This window comes from Micromys minutus (genome assembly GCF_963924665.1).
Source record: "Micromys minutus genome assembly, chromosome: 5".
Taxonomy (NCBI): Eukaryota; Metazoa; Chordata; class Mammalia; order Rodentia; family Muridae; genus Micromys; species Micromys minutus.
The window spans coordinates 78,162,760-78,186,864 of NC_137974.1; the positions used below are offsets into that span (position 1 = coordinate 78,162,760).

At 43.1% G+C, this 24,105-nt stretch overlaps 1 protein-coding gene across 1 annotated transcript in view; it reads right to left on the reverse strand.

Moving 5' to 3' along the window:
- UGGT1 (UDP-glucose glycoprotein glucosyltransferase 1) overlaps nucleotides 1–24,105 on the reverse strand; it is a 97,621-nt gene that overhangs the window by 36,643 nt on the left and 36,873 nt on the right. Inside the window, exons 12-19 of the mRNA XM_080917169.1 lie at nucleotides 19,633–19,724; nucleotides 18,452–18,602; nucleotides 15,155–15,274; nucleotides 11,686–11,771; nucleotides 8,429–8,564; nucleotides 7,039–7,170; nucleotides 5,245–5,409; nucleotides 1,507–1,627 (exon numbers count right to left, since the gene is read on the reverse strand). Of these exons, the coding sequence (XP_080773295.1) occupies nucleotides 1,507–1,627; nucleotides 5,245–5,409; nucleotides 7,039–7,170; nucleotides 8,429–8,564; nucleotides 11,686–11,771; nucleotides 15,155–15,274; nucleotides 18,452–18,602; nucleotides 19,633–19,724 (1,003 nt within the window). The remainder of the gene's footprint in view (nucleotides 1–1,506; nucleotides 1,628–5,244; nucleotides 5,410–7,038; nucleotides 7,171–8,428; nucleotides 8,565–11,685; nucleotides 11,772–15,154; nucleotides 15,275–18,451; nucleotides 18,603–19,632; nucleotides 19,725–24,105) is intronic.

Below are 24,105 nucleotides of genomic sequence, written 5' to 3' on the forward strand. Positions count from 1 at the left end.
GGAGGGTGGGAGGCGCGGGTCAGGTGTGTGGGGATGGCAGCAGCTGCAGGAGCGGAGCCTGCACACGTTTTTCACTGCTGGGATTCAAATGGCCACTAAACGTTGGTGGAATTCTGTCAAGGGAGATAGCCAAGCTTTTTGTTCTTTAAATGTTCAGTGAAGTCTGAATCCACAGGCGGTTTCTGAGGAGATGCAGCATCTCTGCTGGAGCACACAGGAGATTCTGAAAGGCTTGTGCCAGAGCTCTAGGATGGACTTAGTTGTCAGCTCAATGACTGTCTGTCTGTCTTGCTGTATGCTGGTCAGTCTCACTGAAGCTCTTCAAACACACAATCCTTTACAGCAGAGGGAGGTCCTTAAGATGCAGAGCAGCAAGCCTGTTGCAGAACTGCTTCCAAGGAGCTGGGATTCTGACACATTTCTAAAGTTGAGCAAGCAGCTTGGCTTTGTTGTAAGCCTTTAGCTCCAGTAGATGAGTGACCCTGCGCCTAAACAGCACCAAGAAACACAGCAGCCAACAAGTTTGTGTCTTTTGAATTACATGTGTGGGATTCATGGGATTGTTTTCCTCCTGGGCACCCCATCTGAGAGGGCTTGAGGAACTTCCCTGCTGTGCACTCTTTCCCTGCATGTAGCCCACAGGGCTTGATAATGCTTGTACTTTGACCATGGGATCCTTCTCTGCCGGAGGCATTCTTTCTCATGTCATCAGATGGGAGTTGTTGCTTCTATAAGTAGTTTATCCTGTGTAAGTGTGAGGCAGTTGGGCTGGGTGGCTCCAGGGCTGGAGAGTTCCGTCAAAGCTGACCTCAGAGCTAAAAGCTCCTAAGTGGCAGGGAAAAGTTCAAGTAGGGATTTCACTAAGGGCCTGCTTTATAGGAATTCTGACAGGCTAAGGTGTTGGAAAGACAGAAGTAGCCTTCAAGTCCTTGGAACTGAATTAAGGTCAGTGAGGAATTAAGTTCTCAGGGCTCTGTAAATAGTTTCCAGCACCAAGATCTATCTCAGTGAGCTTTGCAAGCCCACCCCAGCCATCCCAGCCCATTAAACTGCTCCTCCGGCAGCCTCCCCACCCCCACCTTAAACTCCTGAGACTGACACCCAGGCTCTGGCTCCTACATCCACCTCCACAGCTGCAGCCTTCCCACTGAGATTAGATTATCATGTACTGTACCCAGCCAGACCCCCATTTTTTCAATTAAGATATATTTTTATTTTATATGTATGAATGTTTTGACTGCATGTATGTGTGTGTTCGAGTCTGGTGCCTCTGAAGACCAGAGAGGGAGCTGCACCCCACACCCAAGTCCTCTGCAAAAGCAGTAAGTAATTCTCGCCACCGAGCCATCTCTTCAGCCCCCACATTTACTTTTGTAGAAGGAAATGCTTGTAAGTTTAGAAGCATAGGTCATAATTTTGAGCTACTGTCTTAATATTATTATCTAATAAATTTAAGAATGTGAAACACGAAGCCAAGAGCCAAGAGCTGTTACTGAAAGTCCTTACTGCTTGCTGTTAGATCCAGATATTCTCGCTTAGCTGTCAAAATCCTAGAGTTGATTCTTGGAACAACATTCGGCTGATTCATGATATACTCTACCACATCCTGATCATGTGACAGTTCACCCTGTATGAAAAGAGAAACAGAAGGGGCAGGAGTGTTAAAGGAGTATCAGCAATGAATATTCACTAGAAACAAAAAGGAGCTGGATGGATCAACCTAGCAATCTGCGTTTGACTCCCCAGAACCTGTGGAAAGGTGGAAAGAGAGACACGCATGACTCCACACAGCTGACCTTTGATTTTCACACACCTGCTGTGGCATGTACATCTCCAAAACATTAATAATAAATGTAAAAAAAAAAAAAAAAAAAACAAAAAAAGCTCAAAATAGGTCCAAGACTTACCTTAAAGATTCGCAAGCATGAAAGTTTTAGAAGAAAACGCTGGGGAAAATCTTCCTGACAGAAGTCAGGCAATGATTTAGCAGTATTTTCTTGGATCAAACAATGAACGTACAAAACACAAGGAAAGAGTTAACTAAAATGCATCAGGGTGGAAACTTTGTACATCAAAGGCCATGGGACTTAGACCTATGGTAGAGTGCTCACCCAGCACACACTGAGCTCTGGCTTCAGTGCACAGCATTCTATGAACAGGATACTTGACAGCAGGATTGTTCAAGACAACCAAGAGACAGAAACCCTCTAAACAGCCTCTGAGAGGTTAGTGGATAAAAGTGAACACACCCACCCACCACCAACACCAACACCAACAACTTTCACAAAACTCATAAGATTAAGTACATGTCTGCAAAATTCCTAGGGTCCTTTGCTGAAGAGAATATCTGAATGCTAGTAGGCCAGAGGATGACATTTTAACTTGCCCTATTATAAACTGTCTCTAACTAAAAAAAAACCCTTAATAAATCAACAGATCACCAAAAGAAACAATGTAGAGCTCCCAGGGCTCTTTTATTTGAGCTTGAGTAACATTTCAGTAGCTTTTCCCTGGGATATTTGCAAACACAATTAGAAGATATTTTTATACATCAGATGAATTAAATTGAAGCTGACCAAACAATAAATAGCTGGAGAAGAGAAAGTTCCATTTTCTGATGCTCTCCAGAATCTAAAGCACTATATCCAGGGGACTACACACGCTTAAGAGAATCTACAGGGAGCCCTCAACTCAACTCTGATGACTAATCTTGAAAGTCTATGCAAGCACTAACTGAAGGCTACTGTTGGGGTGTGGCGGAGTGAGTGTTTCCTTAGCATACACAAGGCCCAGAATTCATACCCCCCAACCCCACCCTACCCACCCCAGCACCACCAAAAACAGACACAAAAGGCAGCTATGATCAGCTGAGGACTCAAGCTACACCCCAGTGTGAACCAACAGAGATGCTTGGGGAAATATTTTCCATCTATACACTTAAGGAAAATGTGTTCGCTTCGAATTAACTCACTAAGCAAGCAGATGCTGCAGAGTTCACACACAACAAAGAATCTACTTAAGAAAGTTGTTATAAACCAAGTAACAGCTGCAACAACAACAAACAGCACAAGAAAGAACATCTCCCTTACAGGGTGGAGGCTCAAGTTCAAGAGTTATTACAGCTGACATGTCCAGTTATATATATTAAAAATTACAACAATCAAAGAGAAAAAATAATACACATACATACTCAAAACAACAACAAAAAACAAGTGGCCAATATACACCATTCTTAGAAAAACCCGAAAAAAAAAAAAAAAAAAAAGAAAGAAAGAAAGGAAGAAAGAAAAACCCAAATGGTAGATTTAAAACACTAAGAATTTAAATAATCTGTATTAGCATACTCCACAACAACAATGAAAACCATGGCTATGGACCAAAGTGTGAAACTCAAGATTATCAAATAAATAAATAAGTTCAATAAAAACATATGAAACACGTAAAAGAACCCATTAAAATTTAGAGTTAAAAATAGATGGCACACACCTATAATCCTACTACTCTCTGACAGCAGAGGCAGGAGGATTGCTAGTTCAAGAACAGTCTGGAGCACAGGTAGAGACTTGGGTCTCAAACAAACAAAAAACAAAAAAGCAGGTCAAGTGGTCCTCAGAAGACTGAGGCTGAAGATTGGCAAGAGAAGCCCAGCGTAGGCTCACACAAAAGCTCTGCCAATATGCCCATAAGACACATACTCACATGTGCACACATGCAAACAAAATGGCTGAGGGGGATATAGGTGGGCCGTCAAGGTGGGAAGAAAGGAGGCAATCAAAGAAAATCCACATAATAACTGAGAGCCGGAAGGGCTCCTCAGCAGACCAGCAGAAGGAACAGGTGCAAACAAAGGACACAAAGACACGTCAACTAAGATTTTGCTTTTGTCTTTTTATTCTCTTTTCTTTGAGACAAGGTTTCTCTCTGTAGCCCTGGCTGTCCTAGAGCTCTCTTTGTAGACCAAGTTGGCTTCCAACTCAGAGATCTACCTGCCTCTGCCTCCCAAGTGCTGAGACCAAAGGCATGGGCCACCACCACCTGCATGTATATATGTAGACTGACAGACAGACAGACACTGGGTCTTACTATGTGCTCCTGACTAGCCTGAACATCACTATGTGGACCAGGATTACCCCAAACTCATCTGCCTGCATGTGCCTCTGCCTCCTAAGTGATAGGATTAGAAGTGTGCCTTAACTATCTATGCACTAGTAAGATTATTTATGTAAGGAACACAACCTATGAGGGTCTTTCTCTCTCTCTCATTCAATTGTGTGTTCCTGTGCGTGCGTGTGTCCCCATCCATTCCTCCCTAAGAAAAAAAGGAGATAGTATATAGCAAAGAATTTGGGTGATTTCAGTCCCTGGAACCTGGGAAGTAACCTCTCAGGCAGTGACAGAAGCATCCGTGTTATTCAGTGGCCTCTCAGATCACACCAAACGTAAGGAAATGCACGGTCAGCCTTAGTTTGCACTAACACACTAACTCAGTCGGAATGTGAGGAAGCATCTTAGCAATCTGGAGCAGTCGGGCCCCTGCAATTCTATTACAGAAACACTCAGAAGAGAAATCTGCAGATATAGCAACTCAAATGAAATGGTGAAGAGAAGGACAAAATGGATTGTGACTCTTTCTGGGAGAGGAAGCTTCTGGCACTGGTGAGGTCATTGGAAATCAGAAGTGATGGGTGTACATTCTCAGAATCACCAGCTTATACATTCCAAGAAGCTAACTTAGAGTATGGGGTAAAGTAAATAAATAAATGAAATGAAGCCCCAAAATGTTGTTTTACCAAATGTGAATTACCACTCCATAAGTACTAAGCAGTATGTATAGAAAGGCAAAGTGTTTTTCCAACGTCAGAATTCCTTACACAGAACAAAATGTCTTTTGGAAATTCCTATCATTTTTAAAGTGAATACTTATTGCTAAAACCAACAGAGTTTGCTATTTCAGTGTTTAAGGGTATTTTCCTTAGAATAAGACCTGAGAATCTGCAAGCCAATTAATTACTAGTGGTCTGTAGAAAATAGGACAAATGCTTTTGTTAATTTTGTTTTGTAAGACAGGACCTCACTGTAACCGTGGCTGTCCTGGAACTCACAGAGATCCAGCTGCCTCCTCCTGAGAACTAAGACTGATGGAAAGTGTCATCATGCCCATCATAGTACAGAATTTTATCGCCTGCTACAGAAGCTCCAAGTATAAGCCATTGGCTTTCAAGCTGGTGTGAAAATATTACTCACCAAGTACACGGCTCTTTGGAAGACAGTGGTCGTCTCCAAGATCTTGTGCATTGTGATGGTTTCCAGCTCGTCGGGGTCTAACTGCTCCTTCTCTAAGGGCATTCCATTGAACAAGACAACAGGCAGGGGGCCTACACCAGTCTGCTCATAGTAGCCTCTCCCTTCCTAGAAAGGACAAAAAACAAAACCATACCTTCTTACATGTCGGTTTAGATTTAAAAAACAATTAGCAGGGCAATCAAGGTAATGTAGGAGGTAAAGACACTTTCGGTGTAAGCGCACAGACTTGAGTTTGATCTCCAGAACCCATGAAACTCCTTGGCAAAGCTGTTCTGTAGCCTCCATATGCACACAATAATAATAAAAATAAATTTGTAGATAGAACAAAAGAAGGGCTGGAGAGACAACTCAGTCATTAAGAGCACTCGCTGGTCTTGGAGAGCACCCGAGTTCTGTTCCCAGTACACGCATGAGCTCACTACCTAGAACTGCAGCTCCTGTGAGTGCAACACCCTCTGTTAGCCACATAGATCTCTGGCACACATATGGAACACAAATACTCACAAATATACACACACAATAACTTTTTTTAAAGCCACCACCAACGAAACCCAGAAATATAACAAAAAGATGACTAAAATTATTTTTTAAGTGGTCAAGAAAGCTTCCACTTTCTAAGCTAATTCTTAAGAAAGTGGTACCATAGTTAATACCTGACTCGATAAGTGTGAAATTAAATTACTAATGCCTAAGAAACATAATCTCTATAGACTACAGAGTGTGTATATGTTTATCTCTATGTGTGGAAGGCCCTCCAGGCTTCTAAAACCATATCTGCAGTTGCTGAGAGTACAGAGCTTAGTGACAGCCAGCAAGGTCAAGCCAAGAAGGCAAAGGGGTCCCCAGAGAACTGTTAACACAGTAGTGGCTGAAAAAGAAACAGAATCCCAGGGCTGAGCAAAATGGGCAAGCTGGGCCCACTCCAGGCTGAGCACCGCTGCAGCCAGCCTCTAGGCACCAGCAGCGAGCAGAGGGGCTCTTTCCACACTAGGCTGGCTGCTAAAGGGAACTAATTCTTGTAGTTCCTGCCAACCTCCAAGTCCTTTTGAAGTTATAACTAGTGCTTCTTAAGGCCGAAGTACAGTGAAGTATTTTCTAATGCCACTCACAATGTAAAAATAAATGTCGCTTTGGTTATAGGTATGTAAATATGTACTAACTGGTCACAAAGTACTTGGGTTTCTGTCATCTCCTCACAAAAAGCTGAAGTCTTCTCTTCTTCCTTGACTTCCTAAATGCTGGGATTGAAGCATTCACCACCACATCCAGCTAGTTATTCCGTTTCTTAAAACCCATTTAGAGACTGAACAATGATGTGAAATCAATACGATACATATGGTGCACTGCACCACCTCCTGGCTCTATACTTCTAATGGGTTTTATCCAGAACACACATCAGATAAGTACAATTATTACATTATGAAAAAGGTATTGTTTCCCAGTTTAAAGTTAACATACCGGTTTTTTTGAAGTACTATTCTCTGAAATAGACTGACAGGTGAGGCCGGCTGTGGCAGCAGCACACCTTTAATCCCAGCACACACAAGGCAGAGACCTCATTTCTTCGAGCTCAAGGCCAGCTGAGGGCTGCACAGTGACATCCTGTCTCCAAGACTAAAATGTTGTCTGTTGCATCAACACCCACTACAGATACCACACACTGCAGGACAGTCGGAGGCTACAGCCAAGTTACAATACCATGGACATGGACCTAAGTTCCAAAGAATGTGTTACCTTCCGATTCTGATCGTAGGCAGAATCAATCCCCAGAATGCTATTCACTTCAACGTACGGGTACTTCTTCTCCAAGACACTGACCACATGCTCAACTTTCACTTTTTCTCCAGTCCTCACCTTGTTATAGATCTAAGAAAAGAAAAACAGGGCAACCAACCACACCTTTAAATCCAAATTTCAAATGTGATGAAATCTCTAAATATACTAGAAAAATAAGAACCATTTTTCTTAAAAATCAAATGGAAACTTCTTAGCAATGCTACTACCATTTTGGTATCTGTCATAAGATGCCTGTAATTAGAAACTGAAGATCTATCATCTATCTGTCTGTCTGTCTATCTATCCTTCTTTCTTTCTCCCTCCCTCCCTTCTTCCTCCATTCCTTTCTTTCCTTCCATGACAGGGTATCACCATGCAGGCCCTGGCTAGCCTGAAACTTGACATGTAGATGAGGCTGGTCTTGACCTCACAGAGATGCCCCTTCACCTGACTTGGGGAACTAATGATTTCTTGCAATGATCCGATCAGTTCACAAACACTTTATATCTAAGTACAGGAGATAGCAATGCTTTGAGAAGTAATAAAGCCAGGTGTGCTGGAACATGCCTGAGATGGCCACCTGGGAGGCTGAGGGAGGTAGACCCAGAGTCTTAGGCTAGCCTGAGATAAGCAGAAAGACCTTATTATCTCAAAAAGAAAAAAAGAAAAAGCAGGCATGGTACTAACACCTAACAGACCAGCACCAGGGAGGGGAAGGCAGGAGAGTCAAGAGCTCAAGGCTAGCCCTGGCTGTATGAAACGGTCTTTAAAAGAGAGAGAAAAGGAAAAGAGACGAAAGATACCATAAGACAATCTCAAAAGAAGACTGGATATTTTAAAAAACAAGTAGAGAACATCACATTGCCCAATGACATTAACTGAGACTTCAGGTAAGCAAGGGACAGAGATTCTATAATATCCCAGTCTGGCTCCTAAAGAACTGCATCTAACAGCCAGCTCATGGCTCAGCAAGTAAGAAAACTGCTCAACAAGTCTAACACCCAAGCTTGGTCCCCAGATCCTAGGACAGAAGAGAAAACCTACTCAGAAGGTTGTCCTCAACCTCCACCCAACTATTGCAGCCTGCAACCTGCCCCCCCACACATAATAATAAATCCAAAGCATAAAAATAATTTAAAAAAACCCAGAGCAATTATTACATTCTCATCAGTGACTCAATCAAGTATAAGGAAACCTAAAGTATAAAACACTAGAGCATATATAAAAATTCACTTTACTTTTTCTTTTTACAGAAGTACAAAAGTCTCCTATTTTTATTGTTTTTAATACATTTTATTATATTTTAATACAAACTATTTTAGAGTAAGTTATTTTGAACAATACATACGTGTGTGAGAGTCTGGAAGGCGTGATAGCCATCCACCTCCTGAAGCACATAATTATATGCTCTCAGAACAGCGACCCCAGCATCTTGCATCCCATCAACATCTTCAGAATCACTGACCACGAAGATAAAACCAATCCTGCAGAGGGGAGGAAGAAAAAGGGGCATCTTAAGGAAGGCAACCAGCTTGGGGTGGGCGTGCCCTAGTCTCCAACCGAGGAGCATAGCTCACACCACACTGAGAACAGGGCAGGCAAAGGTACATGGTACAGAACACATGAGTCACAAACCAGGTTGGGCTTTTCTACAGGTTCAATCTGTTTCAGTCTTAAATAGATTTCTTTACTGACACAGAATACTGCTACTGTAGGTACAACTTCTGTTCTGCTTTGAAATTGGGGGGCTGGAGGAATGTCTCAACTATTCATCGAGCTGCCTGCTTCTGCAGAGCACCTGAGAGCTCTTCCCAACACCCACAACCCGATGGTCCAGCAGCTCCTTTCAGGGCATGTGATGTCCAGCTCCAGCCTTTGTAGATACTGCACACAGGTGCACACACAAACAAGCAGGCACATGCACACAGGTGCACACACAGACAAGCAGGCACATACACACAGGTGGGCACACAGACAAGCAGGCACATGCACATACAGAATACATTCATTCAAAGCCCTAGAAATTAGGGGAGATGAGAAAAAGTAAATAAAACTAAAGCAATACAAAAGAAAGCCAGGAATGGCACTGCACACCTTTATCCCAGAGCTCAGGAGGCAGAAAAACATGTGGATCTTGGTGAGTTCAAGGTCAGCCTGGTCTACAAAGTGAGTTCCAGGACAGCCAAAGCTATTATTCGGAGAAACTCTGTAGTAGTTTGAATAGGTTTGCCCCTCCCTCAAACATATGTTTGAATGCTTGCCCATAGGGAGTGGCACTATTTGGAGGTTTAGTGGCTTTACTGGAGTACTTGTGGCCTTGTTGGAGGAATTATGTCACTGTAGAGGCAGGGCTTTAAGGTTTCATATATGATCAAGCTCTACCAAGTGAAGAAGATAGTCTCCTCTTGGCTGCTTTCAAATCAAGATGTAGAACTCTCAACTCCTCCAGTATCATGTCTGCCTGCATGCTGCCTTGCTTCCTTCCCATCATGATGACAATGGACTCAACCTCTGAAACTATCTGTCAACCCAAATTAAATGTTTTCTTTTATAAGAGTTGCTTTGGTCATGGTGCCTCTTCACAGCAATAAAACCCAAATTAAGACAAACCCTATCTTGAAAAATCAAAATAACAACAACAACAATAATAATAATAAATTGAAAACAAAATGAAAAACAATTGTCCTACACCAAACTCTCAGAATAGGTCAGTATGAAGACTTTCACTGGGCAGTATGGGCAGAAGCAGGTGGATCTGTGTGAGTTCAAGGCCAGCCTCATCACACAGTTCCAAGACAAGCAAAGTTACAGAGAGACCTTATCTTGAAAAATCCAAAACCCCACACAAAATAAAAACAAGAAATACCTGGGTTCTTTTTTTGAGGGGAGTTGGAGGGGGCAGGAAAACTACCAATGAAGGAAAGGAAAAATGGCAGACTAGTGTTGATTTTGAGCCAGAGTCTCACTGTATAGTCCTGGCTGGTGTGGAACTCATTCTGTAAACTAGCTGGCTGCAAAGCTCCACCCAGCTCTACCTCCCAAATGCTGAAATTAAAGGCATGTGCCACCAAACCCACTCTCCTAATTTCTTTTAGTCATTGGTTAATATTTTACCGTGTTTGTGTGTGCATGTCTTTCTTCAGGTGAAACAAACACTTGAGGCTTTCCTGTCTCCTGGCCCTCCCTCGATGAACCTGGACAACCTAGGGAGTCCCTCAGACGCCTGCCTCCTTTCCACAGCCTCTATCAATGCCACAGGACAGGATCCGATCGCCCTCACCAAGAATGTCGGCCTGTCCTCTAGGCTCCCCTTCAATGCACAAGTGTCTTCCTGACCCTCACCACAACACACAAAAGTTTAGTCAGTGTCCAGTTCACGTGTTCTCAGACTCCCTTTAAACACCGCATGGCTGTGGCTGTAACTTTTCTCCATCTGTCAGGTGGTATTCAAATTTAAATGAAAATATCATCGCACTCAATCATCTCTGCTTTTTCTGATCTTGATAATCTTCCTTTTTCTCAAAGCCCCTGGGAAACCTGGGTTCTCCCCACAGAGCTCCATGTTTCCTAATTGATCAAACACATTCTCACAGCCATTAAGGTTTTGCAAAAGCTGTTCTGAGAGATGACAAAACAGGACGGAGCCTTCATACAAGCCGACCACAATTCAGCCAGAGATGAGCAGTGAACACTTCGAGATGCTTGCTTATGTTAACTAGGCGCTCTTTTGTCCTTTAGAGTCTTCACTCTTTAAAACAGAATCTGACTTCTTATCTTTCTTATTTACCCAGTCATGTGTAAGTGTTTTATGAGTGTATGCATGTATATGTGGTGCATGCATGTATATGTGGTGCTGGATGCCACACCAGAGAGGGAGATTCCTACCCCAGCTTCCTGCTGGAGTTCAGGCAGAGGAGAGCCACCAGACATGTGTCCAGGGACTTGAACTCATCCTCTGGGAAGAGCAGCAAGTGCTCTTAACCTCGCCAACCCCTCATTTTTTCATTTTTACGAACTCAAGTTTTAGCTGGTGTAGAGGCACACCCATTTACGCCCAGCACTTGGGAGCCAAAGGCAAGTGGATCTCTAAGTCCAATGCCAGCTTTGTCTATACAGTGACTTCCAGTACCCTGCCTTCAAAAGAAAACAATCAAACAAACAAAAACCCTGAAATTTTTATCAACTTGTAAAATTGCAAGAATTATTATAGATTTAAGTGAAAATATCTTAAAACACATATATGTATTGTTTTATATATTTTTATATATTGTCATATATTATTGTCTATGAAAAGAACAAGGAAAACTGCTGAAATTAGACACAGGCCTCACTATGTGGGTACGCATCTAGGAGCACTCCCTTCTAATAGGAAGCAAGTGAAGACCACAAACTGTTTTCACACAGACAGCTGTTAATAATTCAACAGCGGTAAGCTTCTGTGTGTTTAGAATTAAATTCTCAGTCCCAAAAGACACAGGCGTCTCACCACAGAAAAGATAAAACGGCCATTAGTGAATCCGACTATTAATTATACTACAATTCAATGGACCCAAACATGTAATCCAAGTAACAAACCAAACCCCAGCTAAATGACCCCGGTGTTACCTTAGTGGAATGTGATTGCTGAGGAACATCTCAGCTATGCTAACCAACTCAGCCATGGTCTCATGTACAGGATCAACAATGAAAACCTGTCAGAGGAAGAAGAAAAAGAACCCATGAATAGCATTCACATATTCCTGGGCCAAGAGAAATGACATGAAGCCAATCTTTCTCAAAACACATGGAACCATATATAAGGCGGTTACAAATAAAAACAGCAGCTGCCGCTCACAACATAGAAGGAACTGGGTAGTAGGAGGAGACCTGACTTCTTCTCATGGGTAACTGGTGTGTCTTCCCGACTGCTGGTGCCTGCTCTACAATGACCAACGAGTGTCAGAGCTGTCAGTTCTCCCACTGGAGCAGAGCCTGCCTTTTAGTGTATTTGTTCCTAAGGTGCCCGAGTTAACAGTCAATTCAGAACTCAGGTCTTCAAGCACAGCAATAGTGATCCCGGATAAAATCCGCACAACGTGCTACCTGGCTTGTATGCACCCTCTCACACAATGAGGTCACTCAGGATCGGGGCTGTGAATCATTTGGTGAAATGTTCACCAAGTACACAAGAGGCTCAGGATACGACCTCCAGCAATACATAAAACCAGGCCTGGTGCTGCATGTCTATAATCCTAGCACCTGGGAGGTAAACATCGGGATCTCAAGCTCAAAGTTATCCTCGACTATATAATAACCAGCCTGAGACACGTTGAGTATTACCTAAAATTTTTAAAAAAATTAAATCAAAAAACAAAAATGCATTCGTATGGTAATAAGGAGAAAGACCTGAGTTTGGAAAGAAGGTTAGTTTGAAGACTGAGGAAATAACAGGACTAGTAAGATGGCTTAGTGCAGTGGTTCTCAACTTGTGGGTTGAGAACTCTTAGGCAACAAATGAGCTGTTCACAGAGGTCATCTAAGTCCACAGGAAAACACACACTTACATTATGATCCGTAACAGTAGCAAAACTACAGTTATTTTGTGGTTGGGGGTCACCACAGCAGGAGGAACTGTATTAAAGGTCTGTAGCATTGGGAATGTTGAGAACACTGACCTAGAAGACATGTGTCAATTCTGACAAGTTCCATCTCTGGGTCCACAAAGTAGATCTATCAGCAGGTTGTCGTCTGACTTACACACACACACACACACACACACACACACACACACTGTGGCATGTACAGCCCTACACACATTCACACTCAGGGGATAAATGAATACATGATATAAAAAACTAAAAAGAGGAGAGAGGTACAGAAGATTGTTTCAAGGCAACCTTGGCTCCTCTGCCTCTACCACAGGAGTAAGACAGAAGAGACACGGAAATTAAAGGGAGAGATCTGCTTGGAAACCTCCTTCCCAATCTTTCTCAAACAGGGAACCAAGGGATAGGTGGTGAGAAAGGTAAGGAGGTTTAATTAACAGCTCAACTCAACTACTAAATGTGCAGAATTAGATACTAGAGCTCGGGAGGCGCTGCCTCTACCTGAGGGGCTAGAAACAGTTAATGGCTGGTGAGGAAAGGAGACTTTTTCTTACATAGGCAGCTACTGGGAAGTTGTCCATGCTCCTCTAAGTGACCTTGTATGTTGGTTGGTATTGTCAACTTGACACAAGCTAGGGTTATTTGGGAAGAAGGACCCTCAACTGGAAAAAGCCTCTAGTGCATTTTCTTGATTAATGATTGACGTAGGATGGCCCGGCACTTTGTGGGTATTGTCATCCCCAGGCACTAGGTGGTGCTGGGTTGTGGAACAAAGCAAACTGAGCAAGCCTTGGGAGGCAAGCTAGTAAGAGCTTCTACTTCAGTTCTGTCCAGGCTCCTGACCTGACTTCCTTGCATGAGGTCTTTTAAGCTGTTAGAGAAAACAGAATCTTTCTCCCAAAGTTGCCTTTGGTCATTGTTTATTACCCTAACAGCAAGTGGGACAGAAACTGGTCCAGAGAAGGGTCTACTGCTGTGACAAACCTGACCATGTTGTTTTGGGGAGGACTGTGGAAGTGTTTAAAACTTTGGGTTGAAAAGGTCATCAGTGCTCAGACTTTAATGAACCCTTACGGGAACTTGGAAAATTTCCTCAGGTTCAGCACACAGAAAGTGTAGCCCAGAGCAGGGCAAGGCTGCCTTTCATGCTGGCAGCCAAACTGGTGATGCACAGGTGCTGAAGGCAGAAAGAGGTCCTGGGGGCACCTGAAGACTGGCAACCCATGAGAGGGCAAGAGAAGATACTAAGCTGCAGCCTCAGCTACAGCAGAGTTCCCAGAATTCAAGGGGTCACAGGGAGAGACTCTGGACATTTAAAGGGATAGTGGATATTTTAAGGAAAACTTGAGCATTAAAAAGTGTTAGCATTTTTAAAGACTGGGACTTCCAATGATAGGCTGTGTTTAATATTGTGATATTAACAATAACATAACACCTTGAGAACAGACAAGAAAGGAAAGATAGTGTAACAGTGACGTGTTTGTGTGTAAAGTTGGTGACAGGCCAATTGTGGTAACTGTTTTGTCAACTTGACACACACTGCAGCAATTTGAGAAGAGGGCCCCACAATTAAAATAAATGCCTTCATCAGACTGACCTGCAGGAAAATCTGTGGGACATTTTCTTGGTTTATGATTGATGTGGGAGGGCCCACCCCTGTGCAGGTGGTCCTGGATTGTATCAGAAAGTGGGTGAAACAAGTCATAGAAAATGGGGAGTGAGGCAGCAAGAAACAAAATGGTCTCAGCTTCAGTTCCTGCCCAGAGCCCCAGGGCTGACTTCTGTTCTGTAAACTGTAAGCTGTAAGGAGATACAGTCTTTCCTTCCCAGTTGCTTTTGGTCATAGAGTTTATCACAGCAATAGGAAGCAAACTAGACTGCCCTACTTAAACTCAATGGGTCACAAAGAAGAGCAAGTGGGGGCAGGAGGGCAACAGCACACAAGAGAACTGACATCAGGACCCCGAGAACTACGAATACCCCCACTGAACCAGACACTGGTGCGTACATTTCTCAAATACAATCTCACATGGCCCACTAGCTTTTTCCCTCATTAAGATTAAGAACGCTATTGAGCCAATGGCTGGGCTGTAACTTAAAGCCTACTAACACACACTCAAATGACATGACAGAGAAGAGCGGTTACAGATTTTCTGAGTAAAAAACAAAAGCTGTCTTAAAAACTTCTACAACACTTCGCCAAACCTAAAACTGCTCTAGGAAAACAACGTCTTAAAATATAAGACTTTGGCAAGTGGCCCAGAGTAAGCTTCAGTCATGGATGAGGTGCATGAGTCACACAGCAACACGAGCTGTCATGATGCTGAAACATGAGCATATTCCAAAGCCCTTTGTGCGTGAACACTGTGCACGGATGCAGAGAAATGTGAACACGTACGTGTGATGGAAGAGAAACAACAGGAGTGACAGTTTACAGGACAGCAGCTACCAGACGGCTGACATGGGACAGCAGCAAGGACTCTACTTACCATGTTATGTAGGTTCTTCCTGATCTGCCGTATAACGCCAGGAAACGTGGGGCGAAGTAACTCTTGTAAACTTGAAGGCCATGAGTTATATCGGCTATCGACCTCTAGGTTGTTGACCCACTTGAATGAAAAAAAACACACACAGCATGATACATACACACTGTCACTGAGGAGAAACAATAACTAATGTGACTTTAAGAATCACACTAGACAGACGTGGTGGCACACGCCTTTAGTGCCAGCTCCTGGGAGGTAGAGACAGGAGAATCAGGTATTCAACCATCTGTCATGACCACCCTGAGATTGACACCAACCTGAGCTATACAAGACCTTGTGTCCAGAAAACACACAAGCATACAAGGCAAGACTATTCTCAAATACACAACTAAATAGAAAAATTAGTAACCACAACACAACCATGAAATAGATGTAATTATTCACAATCAACGACACAAGCAACTAAAGACCACTAGCAATAAATACAATTAAAAAAATTAAGAAATCTATAGGAAATGAGACAAGAGTAAGCACAGTTAAGTCTATATAGAATCACAAGTGGCCAATAAACACAACACATACAACATCACAGTTGGTGAATGTAAACAGATACACACACACAAAAAACTGGAAAAAGTTAACAGTTTGTCAATGCCTCAGACCAGGTAAAAATACAGGGCACACAGGAACCGTCAGGGCACAGTGGTGTCTGCAACACTCATCTAAGACCTGACTAGAACTAAGTACTCCACATCTGGTATCCATCCCAACTGACCTCTCACATATATGCAGAAGAAAGGTCAAGAGACCCAATATGGCAGTATCTACAACAGCAGGAAGGCAGAAAGAAGAGCACAAAACAACAAGCACCCAGTGTGTGGATGAGGCAGCGCAGGGAAAATACAAAGATCTGCTCCTGCTCATGTGACAGAGTGCTCTGGAAGAACACACAGCAATCCTGCTTGCCACCTCTGAGGAGAGATGGCTGAGGAGGAGACTATTACCATAGGCTTCCTGTGCTGGCTAGTCTTAGGTCAACTTGACGCAAGGTAGAGTTATCTAAAAGGACAGAATCTCAACTGAGAAAATGTCCCCAACAGATCCAGCTGAAGGGCATTTTCTTAATTGGTGATTAATGGGGAAGGGTTTATCCCATTGTAGGTGTGTGTGGCCTTCCCCGGGCTGGTGTCCTGGGTTCTATAGGAGAGGCTGAGCAAGCCATAGGGAAGCAATCAAGTAACCAGCACCCTCCATGGCCTCTGCATCAGCTCCTGCTTCCAGATTCCTACCCTGCTTGAGTTCCAGTCCTGACTCCCTTCAGTGATGAACAATTCTATAGAAGCACAAGCCAAATAAACCCTTTCCTCCCCAAGGTGCTTTTAGCCATGGTGTTTCATCACAGCAATAGAAACCACAGCTAAAACACCTCTGTGTGCCTTAAATTTCCAGCTGTAAAATGATAAATGATATTATTTGGTAAAAAGTAGGGAAGATGTTAAAAAACAAAGAGGAACCCTCATGCAATGTTAGTGTCTGGAGCTCTCAGTTTAGTCTAATCAACCGAATAAAGCTTAAGACCTTTCAAACCACCAATACTCTAGCTCTGATGAATTATAGCATCCTCACTAAGTCTTCAAAGAAAGAGCTTACTAAATAAAGAAGATTATCTACACATGTGAATTTGTTCGCTTTGTTTTTTTGAGACTATGTAGCTTTGCCTGGCCTGGAACTCACTATACAGGCCAGGATGGCTTCACACTCACAGAGATCTACTTGCCTCTGCCTCCTGAGTGCAGGGATCAAAGGCGTGGGCTTCCACACCCAGCAATATGAATAATTTAAAACCACTATTAAAATGTTCTTAATTGGGCTGGAGAGATGGCTCAGTGGTTAAGAGCACTGATTACTCTTCCAGAGATCCTGAGTTCAATTCCAAGCAACCACATGGTGGCTCACAATCATCTGTAATGAGATCTGATGCTCTCTTTTGGTGTATCTGAATACAGGTACAGTATACTTATATATAAAAAAATAAATCTTTAAAATGTTCTTAATTATCTAAGTTAAAAAGACTTTAATTATTACTTGCTACATGCTGGGCCCTTGCCATTTATAAAGAGAGTGTGGAGACGGAGCCCTAAGAGATGGTTACAAAAATAAAATTGGGGTTATGGAATGAGACACCAACAGACGTGCCAGACTATGAAAATACTTTTAAAACACTTAAAAAATATATATATAATTAGAGATAAAGGAATGCACACCAGCCTCAGGAAGGAAGGTGCTGCCTGCAGGGAGAAGAGGCAGAACTATGAAGGAGCACAAAGAGAGCTTCAGCTGAATCAGCTTCCCTCCAAAAACACAGCAATGACCACACAGTGATGACTTAGTAAGAATGACAATGAGTCACACGGCCAATAATCTTCTTTATAAGCAAAGCCTTTTTGTCAGGAATCAAACCGTAAGCATCAAACACGTAATAGTTCTATCACCAAGACAGAATGCAGACAGGAGTCTACACACAGGCAGCTGGCGCTAACATCTGTGCAGACACTGAGCTGCAATGGTGGCTGTCCTGGGATACATGAGGCTGAAGGGATGCAGGATGAGCCTGCCTGGACACAGTGCAGAGTCTCTCTTTCCATAAGATGCCTCCAAAATAAATGCAGACAGAAACGGGGGGGGGGGGGGGGGTAAAGCAGCACTATCCCCACATTCTTTTTACAGATGGCAGAGATCACACAGCAGATAATAAAGCTACTAATTGGAAATAGATGTTGTACTAATAGTTTTAAATTACACATGTTGTCAGAGTCACAGAAAACTGAGAAGCAATTGGGAAAGCACATTTCCCGGGGTGTTCACGTGAATCCTATGAATACAACACAATACAGAAAATGTTATTTTTTAATTATTTGACCTTCTCTGTGGGTATGTGCAAAAGTGCCAGCCCAGGGGTTAGATATCCAATTACCCTAGAGCTGAAGTCACATGAAACACCAGATGCAGACTCAGGTCTTCGGCTAGAGTGAACTTCTAACTGCTGAGTATCTCTCCTGCCCTGGAAAGTATACTTCTCACAATGGTTGGAAGACAACTTTCTAGGATGTGTGGAAACCTTTAAACCCAGAGAAAGACAGACAGACAGACAGACAGACAGACAGGAAAGCAGATGCTCATCTTATTGCAGAGATATAGTCTTGCATAACAAGCACATGTAAATCTTTGATAAAACACAAATTAAAAAGCTGTAAAGTGTTTGACCAGAATGCCTAAGGACCACTCCAAATGAATACTCACGGAGATAGCAGGACTCCTGATGTCTACTGCGTAGTCAGTCTCAGACGGCTGGATGTTCAGCTTCAAAATATTATGTAGAGAAAGGCCTTCTATTCCTAGTCTGTGTAGACCCTCCATTACCCGGGCTTCATTTCTCAATGTATCAAATAGACTGCAGGAAACACAAGGGATCTAGTTAAGGGTGGAGTGCTTGTCTAGCATATGAGGCCCTGGATTATATTCACAACATTCAACACACACGCACACATGCACACATACCAAACAAATAGAGCTCTTCTCTGGTCATCTGGTCAGAGGACGCAGGACACTGACAGCACGTGCTTTCCTGGTCCTGCTCATTTAAATTCTCAGCGGATGTGCAGATCATCTCTCAGTATAAACTTAGATTATCTCTGAATAATAAAATAGCCTTTAGACTGCATTGTATGTGCATGGGGGAGTATGTGTACATTCATGTGTTCATGTGTGCACACTGTGTAAGAACACAGGCCCACAGTCAACGTCAGGATCTTCCATTGCTCTCCACTGTATTTTTTTTTGAGGCAGAGTCTCTTACTGATCCTGAAGTTTACTGATCCATCAAAATGCCCCATAGGTCCTCCTGTCTCCACCTCCCCGGAAGCAGGATTACAGGTGTGTACCACAAAACCTAGATTTCATGTGGAATCTCAGACCCAAGCATTTCTCTGACTAAGCCATCTCCTAGCCCTAAACCACATGTTTGTTTTTTTTTAAATAAATGTACTTATTTACTAATTGTTGCATGTACTGTGTGTAAGATGTGCGTGAATGTGTCTGCATGTGTGTGGATTCAGTTCTCTCCTTCCATCTATACGTGGATCCCAGAGATTGAACTCAGCTGTCAGGCTTGCATGTACCGTTAGTTGCTGAGACATTTCACATGTCTTTATTTATACTTCCTATTGTGTGCAGTACATATGTAGCTTACATTGCAAAGATACACCCTTAAAAACACCCAAGCCTTACAGCAATGCCCTGCTCCACAGGACAGAAAGGACCATGCTGCCCACCCCATCGGAGCATGGGCCCACCTCCTGCAAGCATCATGACCTATAAGCCATCCCTCATGCCACACTGAGGAGAAACAGGAACCTGAATATGCCAATTATAAAACCTGAGAGAGTCTGAAGAGAGAGAATGAGAAACTGTATTATCTATACCTGAATATATCCTGGGTGTCTAGATCAATATGAAGTCCATTGATGAAGAGAGCCGAGTCTCCAGGCTGTAATCCTATAGTTCCCTTGAAATACTGAAAGCACACAAAGGCAGGGAGAGCACATTTAGCAAAGTTTGCTGTTCCTGGGCTTTATAGCCCACATACACCTTGACATTCTTGGTTAGGTTGAGACTCGATTCTGTATTCTCCACACACCCTTCTGAGCGCCCACTACAGTGAGCAGACACTGCTTTACTGGGCCTCCATCTTTCACCCTCCTCCTCTCTTCAGTCCAATGACACCCTGATTTCTAAGTTGGCATGCGAATCATGACAAACCCTAAAGGTCACGTATCAGAAAAGAAAGCAGAGTGGCCAGGGAGTGGCTCCGTGGATAAACAGTGCTTCCCATGCAAGAGGAAGGCCTGAGGTTCAGATTCCCAGAGGTACCCACAGGAAGACCAGGTAGGCAGGCATGGGGGTGCATCTGTAACCTCAGCACTTTGGGAGAGACAGGATTCCCAAAGACAAGCTGGCTAGCTAGATTAGATGAATGTGTGACTTCTGGATTCAGAGACCCTGCCATAGTAAACAAAGTGGGGAGCAATTCAGAAAGACACACATCAACCTCCAGCTTCTATACACACATACACCCAAATGTGGAGAGCTTTTGGGGTCACTTGACAAGAGTTTGACATTGGGCCAGGTCAAGGAAGTAGAGCTACTTCAGGCAGAAATTTGACTTTAGGCTAGGACAGGAAAGTAAGCTCAGAGAGAAATCTGATTTTAGGCTAGAATAAAGAAGTAGGCTTCTGGCAAGAGTAGGACTTTGCTGAGGACAGGGAAGTAGGCTCAGATAGTCCTGCCATCTTTGCAAGCCCTTGTTTCTGGCCTGGCTTGTCCCTGACTACTTGTGTTCACTGTCCTGCTTGTTCCCTTAACCTAGAGCTGACCTTATCATCACTTACATGTAATTAAAATGATACTAAAAACAGGCTGGAAGAATCAAACCCGCCTTTCAGCCTCAGAACTGGCTGGGGGTCATGCTGCAGTTTTGTCTAATTGTCTCTTTCTTTTTAGTCCTCGCTCCGCCGCTGGAGAACCCCACTGACTGAGCGGGCTTGGTCACCCAAACACGTGTACCCTAAACACGAAAACACATACACACACACACACACACACACACACACACACACACACACACACCACACAATAAAATATAAATAGGACTAACTGAACAAATATTATCTCTATTTAATTTTCAAAATAACATGTTTCTTCTTGGCCCATAATATAGTAAGATACTTATTCTTTTGGGTCCCTTTCCCAATAATTCTCTGAATTACAAAGAATTAAAGCGTACAGTTCTGCCTTATGCAGAATGTATGTATGTAACCAATGGAATGTATGTTTGTTCACTGCCTTAGTAATACAGAAAGCCCTTTACAATAATCGCCTTCATACAGAAAGCAGAAGCTATAATCAGTGCCGCAGAAGGATTCTCACTTCTGTCAAGTCACAAAGGCTCTGGATTTTCCCTTACATCTGTCTGCAAGTGCTAAAGTGCATAAGATTTGCTTTTTTATGCTTTTGTTGCCTTCCCCAATTAGGATGCCAATCAAGGCTGAGCTGGGAAGCAACACAAGGCCCCTTGATAAATGACTGGAAGAAGGGTTACACTGTAATTATGCTGCCTGATCCCTGCCGGAAACACTGCTTGACTGCATTCTGACACTGCTGTCGGTTACTGCTGTTTCTTGAATATACACATCACAGTGCAGTGGTGCAGTACTCTAGACAGTGCAGTGATGCAGTACTCTAGACAGTGCAGTGGTGCAGTACTCTAGACAGACAGTGCAGTGGTGCAGTACTCTAGACAGACAGTGCAGTGGTGCAGTACTCTAGACAGACAGTGCAGTGATGCAGTACTCTAGACAGTGCAGTGGTGCAGTACTCTAGACAGTGCAGTGGTGCAGTACTCTAGACAGACAGTGCAGTGGTGCAGTACTCTAGACAGTGCAGTGGTGCAGTACTCTAGACAGACAGTGCAGTGGTGCAGTACTCTAGACAGACAGTGCAGTGGTACAGTACTCTAGACAGACAGTGCAGTGGTGCAGTACTCTAGACAGACAGTGCAGTGATGCAGTACTCTAGACAGTGCAGTGATGCAGTACTCTAGACAGACAGTGCAGTGGTGCAGTACTCTAGACAGTGCAGTGGTGCAGTACTCTAGACAGTGCAGTGGTGCAGTACTCTAGACAGACAGTGCAGTGGTGCAGTACTCTAGACAGTGCAGTGGTGCAGTACTCTAGACAGACAGTGCAGTGGTGCAGTACTCTAGACAGTGCAGTGGTGCAGTACTATAGACAGTCAGTGCAGTGGTACAGTACTCTAGACAGTAAAATGCAGCACAAAGAAAGTTACTAGACAACAATAGAATCTCTGACAAACCCTGAGGAGCACCAGTAGTCACAGGACTAGGAATAAGTATAATTTTAAGTTCCAACACTGTGTAGTAAAAGCAAACAGTGAGGAACTATGACTCATGCTTCACAGACATGACAGCATCAATCAGAAAACAAGATGAGAACACAAAACTGTGGAAGACACACAGTTACATATGCAGCAGCAACAAGAGACTATAAATCTGAAAGAATTTGAGACTATAAATCGGAAAGAGGGGGAGGTAGGAGGGAGAGAAGGAAAGGAGAAAATGGTGCAATTATAACTCAAAAAGTAAAACATAAAAGGTTTTAAACATGGAAAACAATAAAATCCACTTTGAAACACCCCAACAACAACAAAACCAGAGAAATGATGGAGAGCTAAAGCAGCTAAGTATTAGAATTAAAATTCCAACCGAGGGAAGGACTGGCAGGCAGAATGGCTCAAGTCATTCCCCAGAATCCTACAGCACTGCCAGGAAGCTCCAGGCACAACCAGCCTGGAGCATAAAGCACAGCATCAGAAACAAGACAGACTGCCTCAGCAAGGGAGAAGACAAGAATGTCTCCTCAAAGTTGTCCTCTGTCCTCAATAGTGAGCCTTGATATACTCACATGAGCGCGAGCGCACGCGAGTGCACGCGCGCACACACATGCAATTAAAGAAAAATAGAATTGGAATTTTCTCCATGGGACAGTTCCAAGTCCACTCCCTTGGGCCCGAGATGGTACGAAAGACTAACTCTAAGCCTGCACATGTAACCCAGTGCAGCTCATGTGTGGATCTGAAACACAGGTGAACCTGATATGAGTGATTTACGGCAGATCATTCATTACAGATGCCTGTTATTTGTTTACACTTCTCTCTGGAAAAAACATGGTTTTGCCACAAGTGGTTTGCCTTTATGATTAGACACTTTACTCTGTGACTATTCTCAATCCTGAGAGTACAAAGTGTCTGACGCTCTGAATAAAATTGGCTATAGCATGAGACTTAAGTTCACTTCATTTTTAGACTTCTTTCTCCTAGATCTCACCACCTTTAGAGCAATAAACAGCAATAATCATAAAATCAAAGGAATATTTAATATTGATATTCTAAAAATTAAGAATGCATGCAATTACTAAATTGAATGTTTTTATTTGCTTGTTGAAACAGAGCATCATGTAGCCCAAGCTGGCTACAAACTCACTAGCCAAGAATTGCCTTAGAGTGCTGTTGTTCTGCCTCTGCTCCTACACTCAGAGGTTACAGGTGCAATTACATGGTGATGTTTTTAATTTAATAACTTAATAATTTATAAATAAATTTAATAAATACGTGTGAAATAGTTGGTCTCTTTCTCAAATCTATTTAATTAACTAACATCCTACACATAATGAAATCTGGGGATAAAAATAGCTCATTGAAGCCAGGTGTGATGGTCTTTAATCTCAGCACTTGGGAGGCAGAGGGAGGTCAATCTTGGAGCCAATCTGATCTACAGAGTTCCAGAGTCAGGAACACAGAAGCCCTGCCTTGAAAAACAACAATGAATGAATGAATGAACAGGTTAATTAAACACAGGGGTTCCTCCTACCCGCACAGCTCTAATGACATGCCTGGAACGAGACAGGTCTGCCTTCTCATTATGAATCCATATGGCAAAGAAAAGAGACAGAGAAAGACCAACAGATAGTGGAGCAAAAGACACAAGAGTGGAGTGACCTCCGGGCAGTCTCCAGGCACTGCATGTGGAGTGACAGAAGGGAGGACAAGAGCCCAGCCCCTGCACTCCATGCAGGAGCATGTCAAAGGCAGGAACAAAAAGGCTTAAAGGAAAACTGCTTAAGAGGCCCACACTCACTGTTGAACACACTCCCAGCCCCCAGTCAGGAGCCTTAAACAAAATGCTACAAATCTGATTTTTAAATTACTATATAATAGCACTACTAGAGGAATACTATTAAATGCCACTAATTTAATTCAAATTTTCTTGTTTTTTTAAAGATACAACACTGGAGAGACAGTTGCGTAGTTTGCGTGTTTTA